This window comes from Varroa destructor, unplaced genomic scaffold (assembly GCF_002443255.2).
Source record: "Varroa destructor unplaced genomic scaffold, Vdes_3.0 BEIS01000004.1, whole genome shotgun sequence".
In the NCBI taxonomy this organism is placed as follows: Eukaryota; Metazoa; Arthropoda; class Arachnida; order Mesostigmata; family Varroidae; genus Varroa; species Varroa destructor.
In genome coordinates this window covers 50,495,668-50,514,155 of record NW_019211457.1, presented here as the reverse complement: position 1 = coordinate 50,514,155, position 18,488 = coordinate 50,495,668, and the positions used below count along the sequence as shown (strand labels likewise).

At 38.1% G+C, this 18,488-nt stretch overlaps 1 protein-coding gene and 1 long non-coding RNA gene across 4 annotated transcripts; one reads left to right on the top strand and one right to left on the bottom strand.

The window, feature by feature from the left end:
• The first annotated feature begins 55 nt into the window (after positions 1-55).
• LOC147756323 (uncharacterized) lies at positions 56-6,574 on the top strand. The gene is made up of 2 exons (XR_015327084.1): positions 56-182; positions 3,746-6,574. It is a non-coding gene; the product is annotated as an uncharacterized LOC147756323 (long non-coding RNA).
• A 1,875-nt stretch (positions 6,575-8,449) lies between these two features.
• LOC111250014 (putative cystathionine gamma-lyase 2) lies at positions 8,450-18,392 on the bottom strand. 3 transcript variants are annotated; one of them, XM_086988053.1, is made up of 11 exons: positions 18,147-18,392; positions 17,435-17,722; positions 17,064-17,198; positions 16,259-16,534; positions 15,965-16,057; positions 15,774-15,868; positions 15,149-15,284; positions 12,947-14,834; positions 11,984-12,334; positions 10,394-10,591; positions 8,450-8,547 (listed from the first exon to the last, which is right to left on the bottom strand). In XM_086988053.1, the coding sequence occupies exons 1-8, from the start codon at positions 18,285-18,287 to the stop codon at positions 14,820-14,822; spliced, it is 1,179 nt and encodes a 392-aa protein (XP_086844179.1). In that variant the 5' UTR covers positions 18,288-18,392; the 3' UTR covers positions 8,450-8,547; positions 10,394-10,591; positions 11,984-12,334; positions 12,947-14,819. The 3 variants fall into 3 exon arrangements, with proteins under 3 accessions (XP_086844179.1, XP_086844178.1, XP_022660327.1); XM_086988052.1 differs by having other exon boundaries at positions 11,984-12,347; positions 18,147-18,287; XM_022804592.2 differs by lacking the exon at positions 10,394-10,591 and having other exon boundaries at positions 11,984-12,347.
• Positions 18,393-18,488: the final 96 nt, after the last annotated feature.

Here is an 18,488-nt window from a genome sequence, read left to right as displayed (position 1 = left end):
TCTGTGACGACTCCTAATGCCTCCCGCACTCTCCGCTGGACTTATCAGTCGCTAACGAACGTGCTGGACAAAACTGCTCCCACAGAGGTATCTCCTGCTGCTAGTGCGGTCAGCGTCATTGGAGTTGGGAAAGGACCCTTACCTATTCAAAGATGGCACTAAGAAACAGCGAACAGCTACAGGTATTGAGCTAGGCTAAACGCGCATTCTATTTTTTGAAGCGAAAAGGTAAAAAAAAATCAAAACGCTCAGCTAAACAGCTGGTTAGCCTTTGACGACCGCCTTGAAGGGAAACGAGGCTGATACGTTATTAGACTGAAGGGTCTCGTCGAAAAATGAGGTGTTGTGTTCGTTGCTGTAGTTAAGTTTTTGCTCCTTTTATCGTGGAACTAGAGAATAATTACCGAAAAATGAACTTTGATAAACCACGCAAAGGAAAAAGAAGGCAAACACATGTTGAGCTCTTACGCTGGCTGATCAAAAACATCAATTTGTTTATTAAGTGACAATGGATAACATTCTGAGCTTTCCGTTGATTTAGTTTCGTTGATATAATTTCGTTAATGATAATAATAATAATAATTCTGGTAGAAGATGATGATATTAGCCAACCTAGCAATCGGAAAATAAAAAGTCAGTGGCAATTGCGCAAACAGTTATGACAGTATTCCTGAAATATATATCTGTAGTACAATGCTTAAAAGCTTTCCTATCACTTAAGAGTTCAAAATCAGGGTAAAATTTCGAGGTCTCCCCTATATATCCTTTCATAACTACTGACTGCCCTTCCGATATCAATATGTAGAACGTCTGAGATCATGTCTACTCTAGATGGTTTGCCTAAGGACAAAATGTGCTGAGCTTTTTTTTGTCTAATGTCTTTTGTCGACACGCTGGCCATCGTCTGAATAATTATAGAAAATGTTTAGTTCGAAGAGAACAAGGTGCTGGAATGAAGCGTTCAATTTACGTATTTACAGTTGGATCCATCCGATGTGTTCCTCTTGCATGTAGTAATCTTTTAAATGTTTTTTTTACTTGTCTAGAGCATTGGTCAATTTATTGCAAGATAACAGTAGATGGAACGTGAAACAGATTACAGATCTACAGCGCACCCTATCCCTTAAATCTAATAAAATCGTCAGTTGCGGGTAGAATCGTTTTTGTTACTGCCAATGTCATAAACGACTTGACAGGAAGCAATGATAGAAGAAATCAATGATTTAACAAATCGTCTAGCATGGTGTTTATAAATAACAATAATATATTATATGTGGTATAGACGGGACCTAACAGACAGTACCAACTAAATGCGGCTCGTTATAATTCAACCGACGGTGCATACGACCAGGTCATTGTCATTTTTCAGATATGGCATGAGCAATAACAAAGACTTCATAGCATTTGGCAGTAAAATGCATATATTCGGCTCGGCAAGTGATTACATGCTAATGATTTCGTTGAAAACAGCGCAAGATAACTGTTGAGGTGTCAATGTGCGCGACAGCATAACAAGCGAATCAGCGCCTTCAAGGCTTATGATGGCGGTAAACAGCTTTAGAGATAAGAGAAAACCGTATGATTTTTTTTATGCTGCCCTAAACAAATTTGGGCGTGAATATTTATTAGTCGAAGATAGCCAGTTAATTTTATTCTACTAAACTGTATGCATGCAGTGACAGAATCGAAGTTGTATTGTAGCGTAACAAGTTTTCAACTACAGTGTGAGCTACGTGTTTTTTTTTTAAATCAGCGAGTTTTTATATTAATCTTTATTTTAATGAGCCTATCGCTAGAGATTACTTAGGAATCTATTCGACTATTTTCAAGAGGTTTGACTGATGTTGGAATTTTGTATCAGTCGACCGACGGTCCATCCTGGCTGTTCTTTCAAGAGTATCACATATTGCATGCTATTTTGTTGCTGTTCTAAATAGATGTAAAAATACGTTCACTATTTTAAAAGACTTTGATATCGGGAATACACATTCTGGTGATGCCACATCACTGTTACTTTACGACTCCGTCTAGTGAATAAGGCAGAATGCCTGACGACACCTAGGTTAAAAGCAGAGTAAGCTAGACACAGCATCATAACAAAAACTAATTTTAAAATATCCTATCTTTCGTATGATGAATGAATATCTAAAGTTTAATCCAATAATAATCACCTGAAATTGAAATATACTAATTCAAATTCAGCTACTGCTTGACAACATGGCGTCTTTGACAATATGATTTAACCAGAGAACGTAACTGCCTTACTTCGGTTTTACAAAATCAAACCTATCCAGCGGAATAGTTTACTATCGACCCTTTATGAAATCTGTTTTTTTATAGAGTAGGTCTCCGCGAGATTGAGGCAAATCAATAGCATATTCGCTAATTAATTTTTTTTATCTGTAGCAAATCCTGGTGTGTACCAAAAAAAGCCACCGATCTTATTTAGGAGTAAACACATCCTAGCCAGGTAAAATTAATCAGTAGAATTAATTTATTGGCATTTAATCACAGAACTCGCACAACTCCAAACAGAAGCTGTTGGTTGGATGACTTTGAAGAAGGATCATTGAAAGCGCTCCATCTAGTAAAACTCTATCAGCGTTTTCTTAGCCCATTACTCCACGCAATTGAAATGGCTGCATCTATTAATTAAGTCTAAAAAATCGACTGAGTCATTCTTTTTTGCAAAAATTTGCTATTAAAGAATCACTATCATTCTGCCTCTGTTCGTCAAACGGGCAGACACTGCTTTAAGGTTCCTTTAAAATAAAGGTCGATAATAGACATATGCTTCAATGGGCCCTGTCTCGAAAATCAAAAAGCTGTTGACGTGAATAAAAACCAACATTCACGATTACCCTTTGTTTTTAGAAAAAATAATCTCAATTAGTTGAGAACATACACAGTTGAAACATGCCTAATCATATATTCTATATGAATGGAGAGAAGGATAGAGGATTCAGCTTACGGATAAAACCCTAGTTTCGAGCTTTAAAAGGGTGAAAAAGCTGAATGTTTAACTTCTGTATCTCTTTTCTTTTGAGCGACTCGAGCTAGTTCTATAGTCAAAACCTCGATCTGGGCTAACTAGTGTTGACGCTGGGTGGGAAAAATCAATTGAATCATTTGCGACTGTAATCAAACAAAAGAGAGGCCAGTCTGTTCTACTATAGTACTGACATGTTCAGAAGCGCTAAATGGTAGCATGGAATAGCATCTGGTATCTAAATGGTAGCGTGGTAAATGTCGTTTTTATTAGTTATGTGCTGGTAGTGAATCTTAGCATCTAGGACCCTTGACCTTGTCTTATAATGAATTTGACAGACACCAAAGTAAGTTACTCTCGCATTTATTTTTTAAAGAAAAGAAATAATTTAAGTACGATTTGGTGCTTCGTGAATCGCTATCTTTGGGTGAGGGACCGATGCGATGTAGTGTGCCTCAAAGACGGCTACATACGCACAGTCCGCGATAAAGTCGTTTTCGGAAATCAACCAGTAAAATCGCCCCGCGCTTTTTAATCGCCCAGTAGATCCAGCAGTTCTGCGAATTATTAGTACTCGACACTCTACCTGCAAATCTGTTTCGACTACAAAATTGCTGGTCGGATCGAACAAAAAACGAAGACTGCAGGCAGGGCAGTAACCTTTACGGCTACTTATCTGGTAATAGTAATAGTTGGACGATCAAGAGAATCGAATTGTTAAATAACCGCGTGTTTACGATTGTTTCACAATGTCAGGGAAAGGAACACGCGAAGCACCATCGTCGATGACCACTGGGGTGCCATCGTTTCGACCGATCGAAGAGTTCGTCGCTGCAACTGGCCGATTTGAAGTACCGAACATCCAGAATACCGACGCTTGGGCCAACAAAGTGCTTGGCAACCTACTTTATTTCCAGGCCAACTACCTAGTTGTGCTCTTAGTCTTTTTCGTTCCCTTGGGAATATTCTATACGTTTGACTTTTTAGTATCGCTCATGTCTGTAGCAGCCATCATAGGTGGACTCAAGCTTCTGGAAACCTCACAGGCATTAGTTCACACGGTAACACGCGGCCATCCTCTGCTTTTCTTGATCGTCTCGTTGGCTGGCGCGTATTTGATTGTGATATATGTGGGCAATTTAGCGGTTTATTTTTGTGGCGTTGTCATCCCGCTTTTTGCCGTTTTTGTACACGCATCGCTCCGCTCGCGCTTTTTCCGCACTAAATCGATTAGCCCCCAGGACCGGGCGACTGCAATGGCTTCACCAATGGGCATTGTGCTTAGGCAACTGGGCGAGTCCTTTGAGCAGCTTACTATATTGAACTGACGGTAACAGCAGCGAATACAAACAACTAATCACCTATCCAATACCAGCCGTTGTCGGTCTGATTGCGCCCATATTTGTATGCAACTATGACAGTAATCATAGGGCAGTTTGAACTCGCATTAATTTCGACGGCATTAACCTACGAACTTGATATATCATGCACAATATCGGTACAATCTGCCTCGTAAACCTGTACGAGGATTCCGGCATGGACTTCAACTGCGTGCGTAAGTGTGGTATCACCAGCAAAGATATGCTGTTTCCCCCCTGACGAACTATGTACGTCTTGGTACTGTGTTTTTGTTTGCGCGGTGACCTGTGCTGATGAAAAGTGACCTATTAAAAGCAAATGAATTGAGATCTTTTCTTTTCGAGGTACCTTCGACTTGTCAGTTTTTTTTTGTCAGAATATCCGTAAACGCCATTAAGCTGACACTACAAAATAAAATTCTAGACTATTGCTTATTATTGTTTACACTTATCCAATATATAGATCGACTGTGTGTAAGTTATTTGTCTACAACTAATAGTGTAATAATGACCTTATGTATGTTCATTAATGGTAGTGTTGCGTGCTATAAATATATAAAAAAAAAATAGTGATGACCTACTACGGTAGAAACTTCATTGATCAGCCTATAAATCGTTGCATTTATTCGAATCTCATCGATAATTCTAAACAGCTCGTAGTTCATCTCGGTGCTCTGGTAGAGTTGTGCGAGTAATGGCTGTGATCTATACATCATGGTCACGATTCAGTAGTTAGTGAAAACCGGAGTTTTTCCATACCATGCGACCCTACGCAACAAGCGCATCTGTAGTAGTAGTAAAATGCAAGCGCTGACCAAAGAACAATTGGTGGGTACATCACTAAACAGAAGTGTTGCGCAAAGCCTATGCATGAACTAGCATGCATGAAGCAGTTCACCTCAATCTGGTATATTGTAATACTTCAACGTTTTTATATCGCAAACTTCCGCCTTGCGTCTAGAGATTCGGAAAGTGCATCTATCCAGCCCAGCTAAAAATATTTTTATTCAATAATTAAAACGCTGAGCTCGATAGATTATTGTATAAGTTGGTCATGGCAAGGCATACAGCCCTTGTCTCTATTGCAGCTTTTGTACCAGAAGGGACGTAAATTTAATAAAGGGAAAGAAATGTAGGCTAGGCCATCGGCTGCGGCCTAACATAGAGGAAGCGTTCCTAACCGTCGCCATTTCTAAGATCCATGTTTAGCAAATATTCTTTTTATAAAACGTGTAAATTTTTTTTGAAAATGTTTTGGTTGACCTCTGTCTGTTAGAACTATCAAGCTGTTTCGCTCACGGACCTGTTACCTACTGTTTTGCTAATGTCAGTACTAGACTGCGGAAAAGGAGTGGGTTGTTCAGGCCTGGTAATATGGATTGTGGTTCCAAGTCTGAATAACTTTGAGCTAGGCTGAATGTGGTTTAACATTTAACTTGGTACTACTTTTTATGAGTAGCTGACTGGCAGTTAAAAAGCGAAATAGGTTTAGGATGTGTCGAGGAAAATGTGTAGTCCGCAGCTGGTATACATTTTATTTACAGACTCGCTGTCAATTTCACTGAAGCAGAGCATTCAGAGTAGTCTGCAGTGACGGAGTTGTTCTATTTTCAAACAGAAACAATCAACTGAATGAACGCATCAGTAAGCATCAGAGAGACGAAGGAAGTGATTATTTGGGACAACTATATTAGATGGTGTTACGTGAAAATACCTTCACCAGGATCCTCAGATATACGGGGGTCGACAATAAGGACAACAGATAATTGTATGTAGATGCCTCTGCTAAAAGCAGTCTATTCTTAGGCCGCAGTTGAACCGGATATGACAGGAGCGTCAATGCTGTGTTATACTAATGGCTGATTAGTGACGTGGGCGAGGTGGGGAAACTGAATAAACGCGAGATTTACACGTAGTCGTGAAACAAAAGTTGACAAGCGACGGTCAGAACAAAGCATTGGGAAGACAAAACTGTCAAAGAAGATAAGAACAAAACAATTATTAAAATGTCGGATACGAGTAGTAAACACAATGAGTGAAGAAAGAGAATTTGCTATTAGTGTGATCAATGAAGGACACTTGCGTATTGAGCTTGGGGCGAGATGTTATAAGTAAATGATTTGGTAACATATGTTTGTACTGCGGATATATCATGAGGGATATTATACAATAGTTTTCAGCAGCGTATATTAAACGAGTAAATAAATTTAAGGGGAAGTTGAAGTCAGCCGTGGCTTTATTATTTCCCTAAGATTTTATAAAATGTCTGTTATATTCTTAAACACATGTACATAGATGTATGTAGAGCGTAGTTCCCGCTAACTCAAGGCAGGCGCATATAACTTTGAGATCTGCACAAATATAATTTGTAGAATTCCCTAATATTAGAATTGTTATCTTCTAGCTATTATTGCCTGTTTTAGGTGATAATATTTCGCAAATTTTAATTGTTACTTACGATTAGCAGTGGAATGAATATTTGTGGCTCATTGGATTAACATAAGGTTATTCCAGTAGATTTTATTCAGACATTAAAGCCTTATTAGCAAGTGAACTCAGAGGCTTTTTACGGGCATCTGTTTGTCATGGAATTACGAAAAAAATAGCGATATGTTTCCCCAACAAAATTTGAAAAGGTAAGACCAACTAGATTCACAGATGGGCAGACGAGGCAACTGGGTTGCGTTCACAGTGTAAGTGGGGTCGCATTTTGCATTCCGCCATTGACCTAGCTAGTCTGGCGTGTTGGGGTGTCCAATCGCGATAAACTTAGCGAGCTGATCCGGCCACATCTACCATTGCGTTTCACCAGCTCATAGTAATATTATAACATCCGGGCTAGCACAAAGTGATATATGAGGGAGGGAGGATCAGGTCCAACCATCAGGTTCCATGTTCGATCCATGTTAGATGGATTTAATTCTAGAACCTGCTTCCGGCGGTTATGTAATCTCTGATACACGATATTGGATAAGATTTTTCGGGGTCAAGTGTTTCATATAATTTTTTTGGGAGTTGTGCTATCCGAATACAGGTTTTGTTTGTGCGATTAAAAGATTAACTAGAAGACTTCAGCAAAATTGCCCAGAACCTTTACGTACCACTAAGGCAACGGCAAAAGTTGTAATTTTAATTTTACTTATTGGTAACCTACTACGTAACCAGTCGCTAGTCACATTACTTGTGTTTTACTTAAGCTTTCCAGAACTAGCCCGCGCGCTTTGAAGTGACTTCTGAGTGCCTCAGCATTAAAAGATACATTTACTAACAGTATTACGGCACTGACATTACACCTACAGATCCTGACTCAAATATACTGGATTTCTTTCCTCATTTTAATAACATATATATATATATATATATATATATAATGTTATTAAAATGTATAAAAAATATATAATATATATATATATATATCTTTCCGATGTTCGTTTAAAGCTTAGTAAATTCTTGATGAGCTTTATGCTATTCGACGATTTATCTTTTCATATTAACTGTTTCATATTACCATGGAGGATGATTCCATGGAATTAAATCACCCAAATAAAATGGCGTAATTATAGAAGGAACAAAAAACCGAAAAAAAATTTGAACCAAAATCCAAGCTAAAAATTAAGTAAACGCTGCTGGTAATTTAAATCAGGCTCAATGGAACTGTGTATGTACGTATGCTCTTTAAATTTCTTGTTTGGAAAAACCTTCCCGTACTGTTGGATTTCGAAAGTAAACGAAACACCTTTCAGTATTCGCCCGACTAGGATGCTTTTCACTTCATATCTACGATACCGATGGTTTTCAGTGTTTCGTCCTTGGCCTTCTGAGATAGTATTGGCAAAGCTTTGCTTCACCTTCAAATTAAAATGTTTTTCATTTTATTTATTAAATATGTACTTTGTTACGGGCCATTTAAGAATTACAGTTATGAGATTAGAAAGTTATCTTAATGTTAATCTTTACATCGTAATCTTTTATGCTAGAGATATACTCTTGTGTCCTTAAATGCGTATATATCTGAAAATAAAAATAATCGTTTTATGTTCACTATAAACAGATTATTAAATTAACCACAACTAAACTAGTTATTTAAAAAAAACGTTTCAAGTTTTGGAGACATCTATTTTATTTCAAATTCTGTTATATTGCGGAGGTACGTTATCTGGGACCAATAAATACATGGCATGTCTTGAATGCATCAACTACCTGCAAATACAAAATGAATAATCACATTCTGCCACAGTACATTGGATATATATATATTAAAAAAAAAATTAAAAAAAAAAATATATATATATATATATATATGTTTTTTTTGATGCTTTTATATTTGTGAAATGAATTGATTTTACAACGTGGTATTTATTATTTTAATTGTATTTTTCAAGCAGATTAATCGCTACATAGAAACAAAATGTCAGCATTGAATCTAATCGTTTCGTGTTGATCATTCTTTCTAAGGACGTAAAGTCATATTGAAGGTGCAAAAAGTAACGATGTGTGGGCAGAAACATGTAATTCTTCGTTCATGCACACAAATATACAATACAAAAAAAAAACTGCATTTTGACACATTAGGAGTGCTGTCTTTATTGAGAGGTGTACGCCATTTTTTCTACTCAAGCTTACTGGCTTTTGCTTTGAACAACAAAAAACGTAGCACCCCAAGTTACAATGCAATTTTTTTCATTATTTGCCGGTAAGATTGCCTTCTTCCGTTTGGCATGGAAGCGATGCAGAAGTTACACGTAATAAAATGTCATAACCAAATCCGGCAAACTTTAAAACTGGTTAATTCTCGAATTACGTGTTGCTAGCAGATGAGACCTGGCTGGTAAACACCCCAGTCTGTCAGTAACTCGTATGTGAGGACCGGTTGAGTTTACATCTGGAGACGTAAGTTCAAAAGAATAACCTATTTTAGTTTCGACAATCAACGTTTGATCGTTAAATTTTTTCTTTCGAAGGACACCGCGCCGTGGGAATGCATCGGGAGTTGATGAAGGCATAAGGCAAGCAAACGCTGAGTGAAAGCACAGTACGTGGATGACACAAACGTTTCAAGAACGATGATTGGACTGGGGAAGATCAGCGAGGAGGTGCGCAGAGGTTGGAAACCAAAGGACAAGAACGAATTACCGGGACCAAGGAGATTTTTCGCGAAAGCAGAGCTTGAGTCTAAGGGTTCTTTATCAGTGAAAACTGGAATTTAACATGTAACGTGCTACAGAGTTGTAGATTCAACGCCGAATAAGCGGAAACAGAGCAAAAAATGAGCCTCTGTAGATTGGCTCCAGGACACTTGGAAATGCGTGCAGTGGATTCCACGGGTAATTTGTGGAACAACAAAAATTTGCCTTAAGCATACGATCGCCATAGGCGAGGTAAAATTCAGTCTCGACCACGAGATAGAAAGCAAGTAGGCAATAGAATGGCGTTCCCCTAGAAAGACATCGAATACAACAACAGTGTTAAATAGGTTCGGACGGAATATAGTAGTAGTATTATTAATAGATAATATAATTAATAGATATTAATGGCATATACTACTAAGGGAGACTCGCCAAAAATGAACCAACTCAAGGGACTCAAGACATCAAAAGCACGCAGTCTAGTTACTTGATAACAACGCTAGACCTCATATTGTCATGCCTGAACTAATTTATAGACTAACTAAAAGAATATTCAACATTTATGTATACTCGCTTACTCTCCTAATCGTAGCCTGTGTAATAGCGGGGCTTTTCATGCTCTAAAAAGCCTTTTTCGAGCATGAAAAGCCCCCAGCAAGCATACCCCAATATCGATTTACTACGATACGCTATAGAAAAATGTCATATGTCGTACGCGAATTGGTGGTAATTGCTATCCAAAAGTTGCTATAGCATTGGGACAGTGTGTAAAAAATAAAGGAGAATACCTCTGACAAAAAATACAAGACCACTCCAGTTCAGCTAATTAAAAAATCGTTCAATTTCAAAGTCCACCGGATTCGTTTGTAACAGCCTAGTAGTTTCAGAAATTATCTATAATATTCATTTGCCATACGTACAGCTTTGTCAATTTGTTCGTCATCTCTGCTGCAAAACGCTTGAAATTCTGTGGTATCATTGATTCCTCCAGGGCTGTCAAGGACTTCCTGAACACAGGTTACATGCCTCTCTAGGATAATAAGCGTATCATTTAAAACGACTTGATCGATGTCGCGCAGTGTCTTCATCAAGCAGGGTACCTTAGTGTTTAAGGCTAACTGTAGGCAACAGAAATTAAGCAAAAGTAATGTAAATAAATGGAGGGTCACTGATTCATATTAGATGCTATTTAGGAAAGATACGGATTTCGCTAAAATTATTGACCACAGCAAAATACACTCACAGGGTAAGTTCTAATTAGCGATTTCAAATAGTTTCGAACTTCAAAGTTAGCTAACGTCAAATACGTAGTAGCAACTGTAGAAACGAATCATAATTAAAATTGCCCAATGTGTAACATTCACCTTTTAGAATCACTGTATTCATAGCTGGTGGCATTGATTTTTTTTATCATTCAAAAATTTGTTTCGGTTTTACCTGCGTTTGGTATTACTTCTCATATAGTTTGTCTGCAGAGAAGGAAAAAAACAACCTTTTGATTATTTAGAGAGGGGGCGACGGTAACAGTGATATTTTAGGTTTTATTGCATAATTCATCGTATACATCTGTAGAGGTGGATGTTGATACTCAAGCCCACTTTACCGCAATTGTTCCTCCAACAAAAACTCTAGGCTCGTGCTAGCTATAATGCAGGAAAGATCGATCAATGTTTTCTAGCGAGAACTAAAAGTTCAACTAATAGTAAGCATTAACAAGAGTATGATTAAAATGAGTTGTTAGCTCAAATAGTGTAGACATAGCCGACACGTACGTGCACACGCAACGACGTAAACTGCGGACCTTTCCTTTGATCGTGCCCCTTGTATAGCGACCTTGTTTCTAGTGAGCGTACGGAAATTTTGTCAATCAACAATAAAATTTCCATATATTGAATGAAAGCCGGACGTCCGAGCGCCGCAATATGAGTGTACTCATTCTACAACTACGAAAAACTCAGTTGTCACACAATGAAACTGTATAGTGTGCACTGGCTTCATATTATAGATAAAATGTATCATAGCGTTTCGCTGAACGCCAAGCTGTACGGGTCAAAATGATTCTTCTCTTCTGCCTTTTTAATTATTTGCCTCTTTTGTTTATTATGCCTTTGAATCAAAAATGTGCCGCGTGATATAAACTCAATTTCACACTATTTAATACGGTGAAAAATAGTCTCTTATTATATCTATAGTTCGCATGTCTCTATAGCATTTCTTCTCAAAGTTCTGTTGATTATCAATAGTGGACGATCTTATGAATACAGATCGAGTTGATATTTTGTTGATAGGTAAAGTGGGCCAGAATGTTCCGTTCACTAAGATATCTATAACAGATAGACAACCGATGCTGTACGGTTCTTGTTCAACGCGTCTCAATATTTTTCGTAGTCTCCTATTATCTAGATCAGACTTTTTGCAGAATTTAGCTTTTTTTGGATTAGTGAATATAATTATCTTACGCTAGATCAGCTCATAAAATTCTATAGTGCAAAAAAAAAAGTTCGACTAACCTGCCGTATTTCCTTAGACTCAAATCTTCCACGAGTGTCCTGATCCATGAATCTCATAAGAATAGCGACCGTTCGATTCATAACTAATTCAGGTAGTTCGAGCTTAACTTCTGTCAAATTGTCTATGGAAGTGTTTTCGGTGACGAAATTAATTCTGTTATTTAACCGCTTGTTATTCGTGGCAGTCTCGGTGTTAACTGGATCCGTCGCAGAACTATCGCCTCCATCCATAGCGCTGCCATCCGTTATTCCGAGGACGAGCACCACATACGCCAAAAGGAAGACGGATGCACAAATCCACGGGATCTCCATCGTCGCAAGGAAAGGATCGTGACGCTCTTACCTCAGGACCTACCGGTTAGCTCTCGTATGCCGATGACAAGAAACAGCAGAATTTAGAGCGAACAGAACAGTTTACTAGTGCAGAGAAGATTATTGTGAGAGAAAGCTAAGTGGTTTAGGAAAACTCTATGGCAGACGCTGTAACAAACGTTACTTTGTATTGTATTGTATTGTAAAAGTATTTCATCTAATCATAGTCGGCTTTCCATTAAAACTTCCATTAATGTGTACTAAGGGTCCGCTAAGATATGTGACAAATTAGTGCAATGGGTTAAAAACAATAGTTTTTTTTTTACTCAAATCTACTTTTTTTTTTTTTGTAAAGAATTTTTAAAAAAAACTTGGCGAGTGTTTTTGTGTCGATCTTGGCTTGACAGTCTGCTTATTAGTAAGCGAATCTAGTTACATTTTACTACGACTACACATACCTGGGACAATAGAATCTTATGATCGTCAGTTATGCATGCAGCGTCATGCCGGTCGTCATCTTTTTTTCGGAGTTTAGGCTTGCAATTTCTCCGTTGTACCGAAATTATTTATTAAGCATACTCAATATCATATATTACACCATGTATGCTATCTTCAAGCATCGCTGCTGAAAAACTGAGTGAGTAATCTTACCTTTATGGATCAAACATACGCTGAAAGTAGACAGGAGCTAGCCACGAGAAGATAATGTGGAATAATATTAGAAGACTGCGCTCTGTCATGCGACGAATGCACGAGGCAAGGGAAGTTAGCCTTGATACATCCATATGAGTTCCGCTCGACTGCAACTAACTAACTAACAAGATATAGTACTACAGTATTGATGTCTGATTTTTCTGGCCCTACCTATTGAGAAACGCGGGAGGGTAAGCAGCAGTGCCCAAATCACTTTTTGCTACATCTACTCACACTTGAATCGCAATCCTCACTGTCGAAGATCTTTATACAGAGGTCTGCTTACGAAGGGCCGTCTACGGCAATCTCTCTTCGCTGCTCTTTCCGTAGAGACTATTATTACGCAATTCAAGAATGAATCAATTTGCTGGGATGCCACAATGGAAGAAGCATGGCCTCCACGAAACAGAAATGAAAACGCATACACATGAGCTGATTGCTCGAAAGTAGCGAGTCTACTATAGGATTTACAAAATAATCAGAAATCGACGTAGTGCTAGACGGGATTCCCCTAGAATAAATAGCCAGGTATTTTAAAAGAGAAAAACAAAATTATAATCATAAGGCCTGCTTTCAATTTGAGTTAATCATTTTACTGCACCGGCTAATATTGCGTGCATTGTTTTTTTTTCGTCAAGGCTTTGATTGTGGTGGCTACGAACGTTGTATCGACTAGCTTCTTATTAACAAATTTAACTCTAAACGCTATCGCAGCACCGAACCTGGTAACTTGACAGTTAAAACGCCTGCAAGGCATTCGTTGAAACTTGGCCTAAATGATTACACGTCACTATTTAGTTCGGTAACGTTTTCCAAGAATAAGCGTTAGGCGTAATGCTAAGACAAAAGTTACACGTGTGTTTTTGATTATTTCTTGTTATTAATTAACTTTAATAATAGAATAACTATATTATATTTTTGTAACTTTATAAAAAATATATTGTTTCTCTAATTCGGACGGTTTATTGGTCATCTAATGCCTCTCTAATAACACTCGATGATTTTAAAGCCTTTTACTTCTAAACAGTAAACAACAGACCGTGTTCTCCTCGTAGATACAATTCATCTTTTACATTAGCAGATTCCTCGTAAAGGATTGCAGGTGTCAGTATCATTTATATATGATAGCAATCAAACATTTGCTAGCTACACACTTCACCTGGTATTAGTCTGTAATTGGCTAACAGGTACCCATATTCGAAATTGCTAAAGTTACAGCCATGTCTAAAAAACTTGAATATTCTCGCAATTCATAAGACAAATATATTGTTCTTAAATTGCAGCACAAGATATCCTGATATTTATCATCAGATCGTAAATTAACCATTCTGATTATCACATTAGAAAAATTATTTTATTCAAGTGTTAAAAAAAAAAACTGTTGTTATTAGCATTGAATAAAATCATGCGCCATCTATAGACGTTCTATTGAAACCCCTACCGAATATTTTTCGAGCGTTTGCCTGAATATTCATATCGTTAAAGAAAACCTAAGATAATGATTAGCTACGAGGTACATATAGCACATTTCACAGGAAAAGGTAGATTAGGCCGCCGTTTGGGCCAGTACACGCAGTTGTTTGCTATCTTGTCACACTAATTAGAAATATTATTTCAGCAGCGCCATCAAAGAAATTACGTTATAGAACCAAAATCTGCTTTGTGAAGCGTAGATATATTATAAGTGTTCAATGTGTAAGACGCAATATGTTGAATAGATGTTTAATGATTTGTTTATTTATGATGAAAATCAATCAAGGCTGAAACTACGAGTGGGAAAAATCGCGCACTGCAGTAACGTGTGGTGCCCGATCGCTCATATTCGAACTTGCTACACCTTCGCAGCCTGAAAGATCAAAACAGATTTCAGTAATACTGCTGCCGTTACTTTTTAACCCACCTTAACCAAACGCGTTCGTCCACTAAACGATATAAATCGTAATATTGAGAAGTATTTGGAATTCCTCTATCCACATGGATCAGCAGGTAATTGGTCAGCTCTAAAAGCTTAATGATGATTAAGTTTAAAAACTTAACTTAAAAAAAGCTGACCAATTTTTTTTGTTTTCAAAAGAAACAGACCTGAGCCAATTACATGTAGCAATAATCAATAAAGTAACAATTCCGATCGATAGTATGCGATAAGCATGGATTACTTACAACTTTGAGAGCCTGATCGAGATCTTCCACCAGGTCGTCGACATTCTCTAGGCCAATTGAGAGACGGATCAGGTTGTTGGTTATACCTAATCGTGCCCTTTGCTCCTCAGGCAGCAACGCATGGGTCATTTTCGACCTGCGAGGAAATGCCGTGTTCAGAGAACGAAACATTATACGACTTGGTTCATTTGATGTTTACGGAAAAAGATGTAGGTCGTAAAGTAGAGCGAAGGCACCCTAGAATGCAGTTGCTTAATAAGTTGGCCCTACTTGATATACAACGTTTGTTTAATCTCTTGCATGTAGCACGTCGTTGCCCCGTCTGTGCCAGCGTAACTCGAAGTGGAGCAAAGCATTTAACATTTGATTATTCCTAGCTTATAGAGCTATTCACTGGATACATTTTATACGGAATATTGCCATCTATTGTAACACAACGGGAGCTCAAAAATAGTGATACCTAGGTACTGATAGGTTAACCCGTGTTTCACTGAGTGAGACAAAACGTGGCTGATTAACAATTCTGTCGGCTCAGTCAAGGCCGGCCGATATTATCGTATGTAGCTAGTCAACTAAGTTTAACATGAACAGTAATGAATTAAGCCAAAAGAAAGACAAGACATACGGTAATGAAGCGAGAGATTCAACAGCTCCCAGACTCTCAGCGATGGAGAATATTTTCAGCGACGTGAGGAAAGCACGTGATTCCTTCTCACCACCCTAAATCAACAACAAGAAATAACAATTTTGATCCGAAATCGATTGTATTATCCAAAGATTTATGTGTTATCAAAGAATGACCTTCAACTAAAATACCTTTATATAAAAGCTGAGCATTCCACTGAAGCCGCTACACTGTTTTTTGGCCGTTTCATGCTGCGGGTGTGAGGGAAGTCCTGGATGCAGTACCTGAATTTTTAATCAGAATGAGTTTAATTTACCGGTCGGCGATAAAGCCCCAGCTTAGCTACCAAATCTTCACGAATTGTATATACATGTGATGTCACCAATTAAATAAAACAAGTATTAATTACGTGTTGAGTATCTCCGAATAGCACAACTTTTACCTTGGAATAAGCCATCTGAGTTCATCACTTGGAGAGCACCAACCTTTTGTACTTGAGGATTACTTTCGAGAAAACGGGCAATTTTCAACCCGTTTTCCTGGTGTCTCTCCATACGCACCGCTAGCGTCTTGATGCCACGATTGACAAGAAAACAGTCAAAAGGTGAAGGCACTGCACCAATAGCGTTCTGAAGGAACCGCAAGCGTTCATGGATATCTTCTCGATTGGTTATGATACAGCCCATTAGAGCGTCGGAGTGCCCGTTAATATATTTCGTAACCGAGTGCATCACGACATCAGCGCCTAGAGCTAATGGATTCTGAAATTATTTAACATTCAGAAGTTAGAACTTTCTTTTCTCTGTGTCTCACTTTTTTTTTCACTTTCAATTGAATATTAGTAAAACACAAATAAAAGTTTAGCCATATGCATATGTCATTTATATCAATGTAGTACACGTTCCCATTAGCACCGACTTAAAAGCAAAAATCGGGTAACTTGTCTTCTGATTGTCCTAATAGGAAGTTTTTTTCTCAGCTATTTGTAGCTGAGGCCTAACCTAACCTAACCTACTTACGGGAATGAAACAAACGATGAGAGGTATTGTACCAGAATGTGCACATATCCTGTAGAAACTCATTATCAATTAGTGTCAATACGCGTCATAGTAATTTTGCGTTGATAAAGTGATCCCTAATTAAAAGCGGTTGAACACGAAAGATGGGACATTGTTATCACCAATTAATAGGCCTGGACACGTGCAAAGGACAGAGGAAACTATTGTAGATTTTATTTGCTAAGTAAGATATGCTTTATTAGGGTTTGTTAGGATATCGGTCCTGTTTTACCTGAAAGTAAGGGCTCATGAAGGAGTTGTCCATGACGAGTATTGCTTCCGGCGCCCCTTTCTTGACTACGACGGACACGGCAGCGATATCGACAATTTTCATCATTGGATTAGACGGCGATTCCACCCAAATTAGCTAAAAGTCGAAAACGATACAAAGATGTCACATTCTTGAAAACATAACAAATATTGTAAATGTAAGTACAGCCTGAACAAATGTAGCAAAATGTTGTATTACGGCGGGACGGGAAGAAAATCATAACACAAAATGTACTATATATCCGCAAGCGCAATGCGACAGTAAGAATATATAAATCCCATGACTATTATAAGTATGATGCAATTTCAAATTCAATACTTTGTGTAACGTACTTTTGTGTTAGACTTGAGCGCCTTAGAGACGTTATCGGCATCAGTAGCATCAACAAAATCTACTTCAAGGCCATGTGGCACCGCGCAATGACGTAGTATACGGGTCACGCCACCGTAGAGGTCATCAAAGGCCACGATATGATCTCCAGCATTCACGAGATGAAGGACGTTGTCCACTGCCGCCATACCCGAAGAGTAACACAGCGCAAATTTGGCTTTCTCTAGTGAGGCGATACAAGTTTCGAGACAAGTTCGACTAGGGTTTCCAGAACGGGCATACTTGTAACCCTGTAATAAAATCATATGTTAGTGTGACAGTTCCCCGATTGATTCATGTAACAGGGTATTAACCGACCCTTCTTTCGGCTGCTACCTTAACCAAGCTTTTGGCAATGTCTAGCGAAAATTGAAACGAACGCACGATTTCTGCTATGAAAAACTTAATTAAAAAAGTGTGTACTTAATCAATGCATAAAATAAATGTTAAGCATTAACCACGTTCGCTCGAAGGACTCTACGCGAAGCCTAAAGGATATCTTTGTATATAAATAGTCATATTCGAAATCATTAAAAAAAAAAATCAAGTTATCGGGAAACAAACTATTTTATCAGCAAATAGTAAAATAAACAATATGACGAAAAACGTATCAATCATGTGCCATGTATTTGGCATACAAATTGTTGTCTATTTATGTGCTTTTCGTTTTCTTACCGCATGTTCACCTGGCGCAAACTGTTGAAAAGTGGTTGCAAGAGAAATCGGCGGTATGACAGGATTTGAGTTCCAGTTTTTCGGGTTTTGTCCAGCATGGATCGCGTTCGTTTCGATGCGAAACAAGTTATTTTCGGACATTTTTCAGACAGAACCGATCTGAAAATAAGCTGAACTAATCAACGAACTTAAAAGTCATAAATGATTAGAAAAAAAACAGGCCCGTACATACTGCATTCATCTATTAGCGGCCCGGACCAGAGAGGGTATCGGTGAGCGCTCGAGGAAAACCCCTTTCCTTTAAAGTTTTACTGCCCAGTCGCCAGAGGCCTTAAAATTGTC

Excerpts from the sequence above, each read along its gene's own strand:
- LOC111250014 (XM_022804592.2), bottom strand. The coding sequence starts at position 18,287 with ATGTCCGAAAATAACTTGTTTCGCATCGAAACGAACGCGATCCATGCT. Across the intron at positions 17,199-17,434 it reads CGCTCAAGTCTAACACAAAA|CTAATTTGGGTGGAATCGCC; the intron begins GTACGTTACACA and ends TTCGACTTTTAG. Across the intron at positions 15,869-15,964 it reads TGCTCAGCTTTTATATAAAG|GGTGGTGAGAAGGAATCACG; the intron begins GTATTTTAGTTG and ends TTGTTGATTTAG.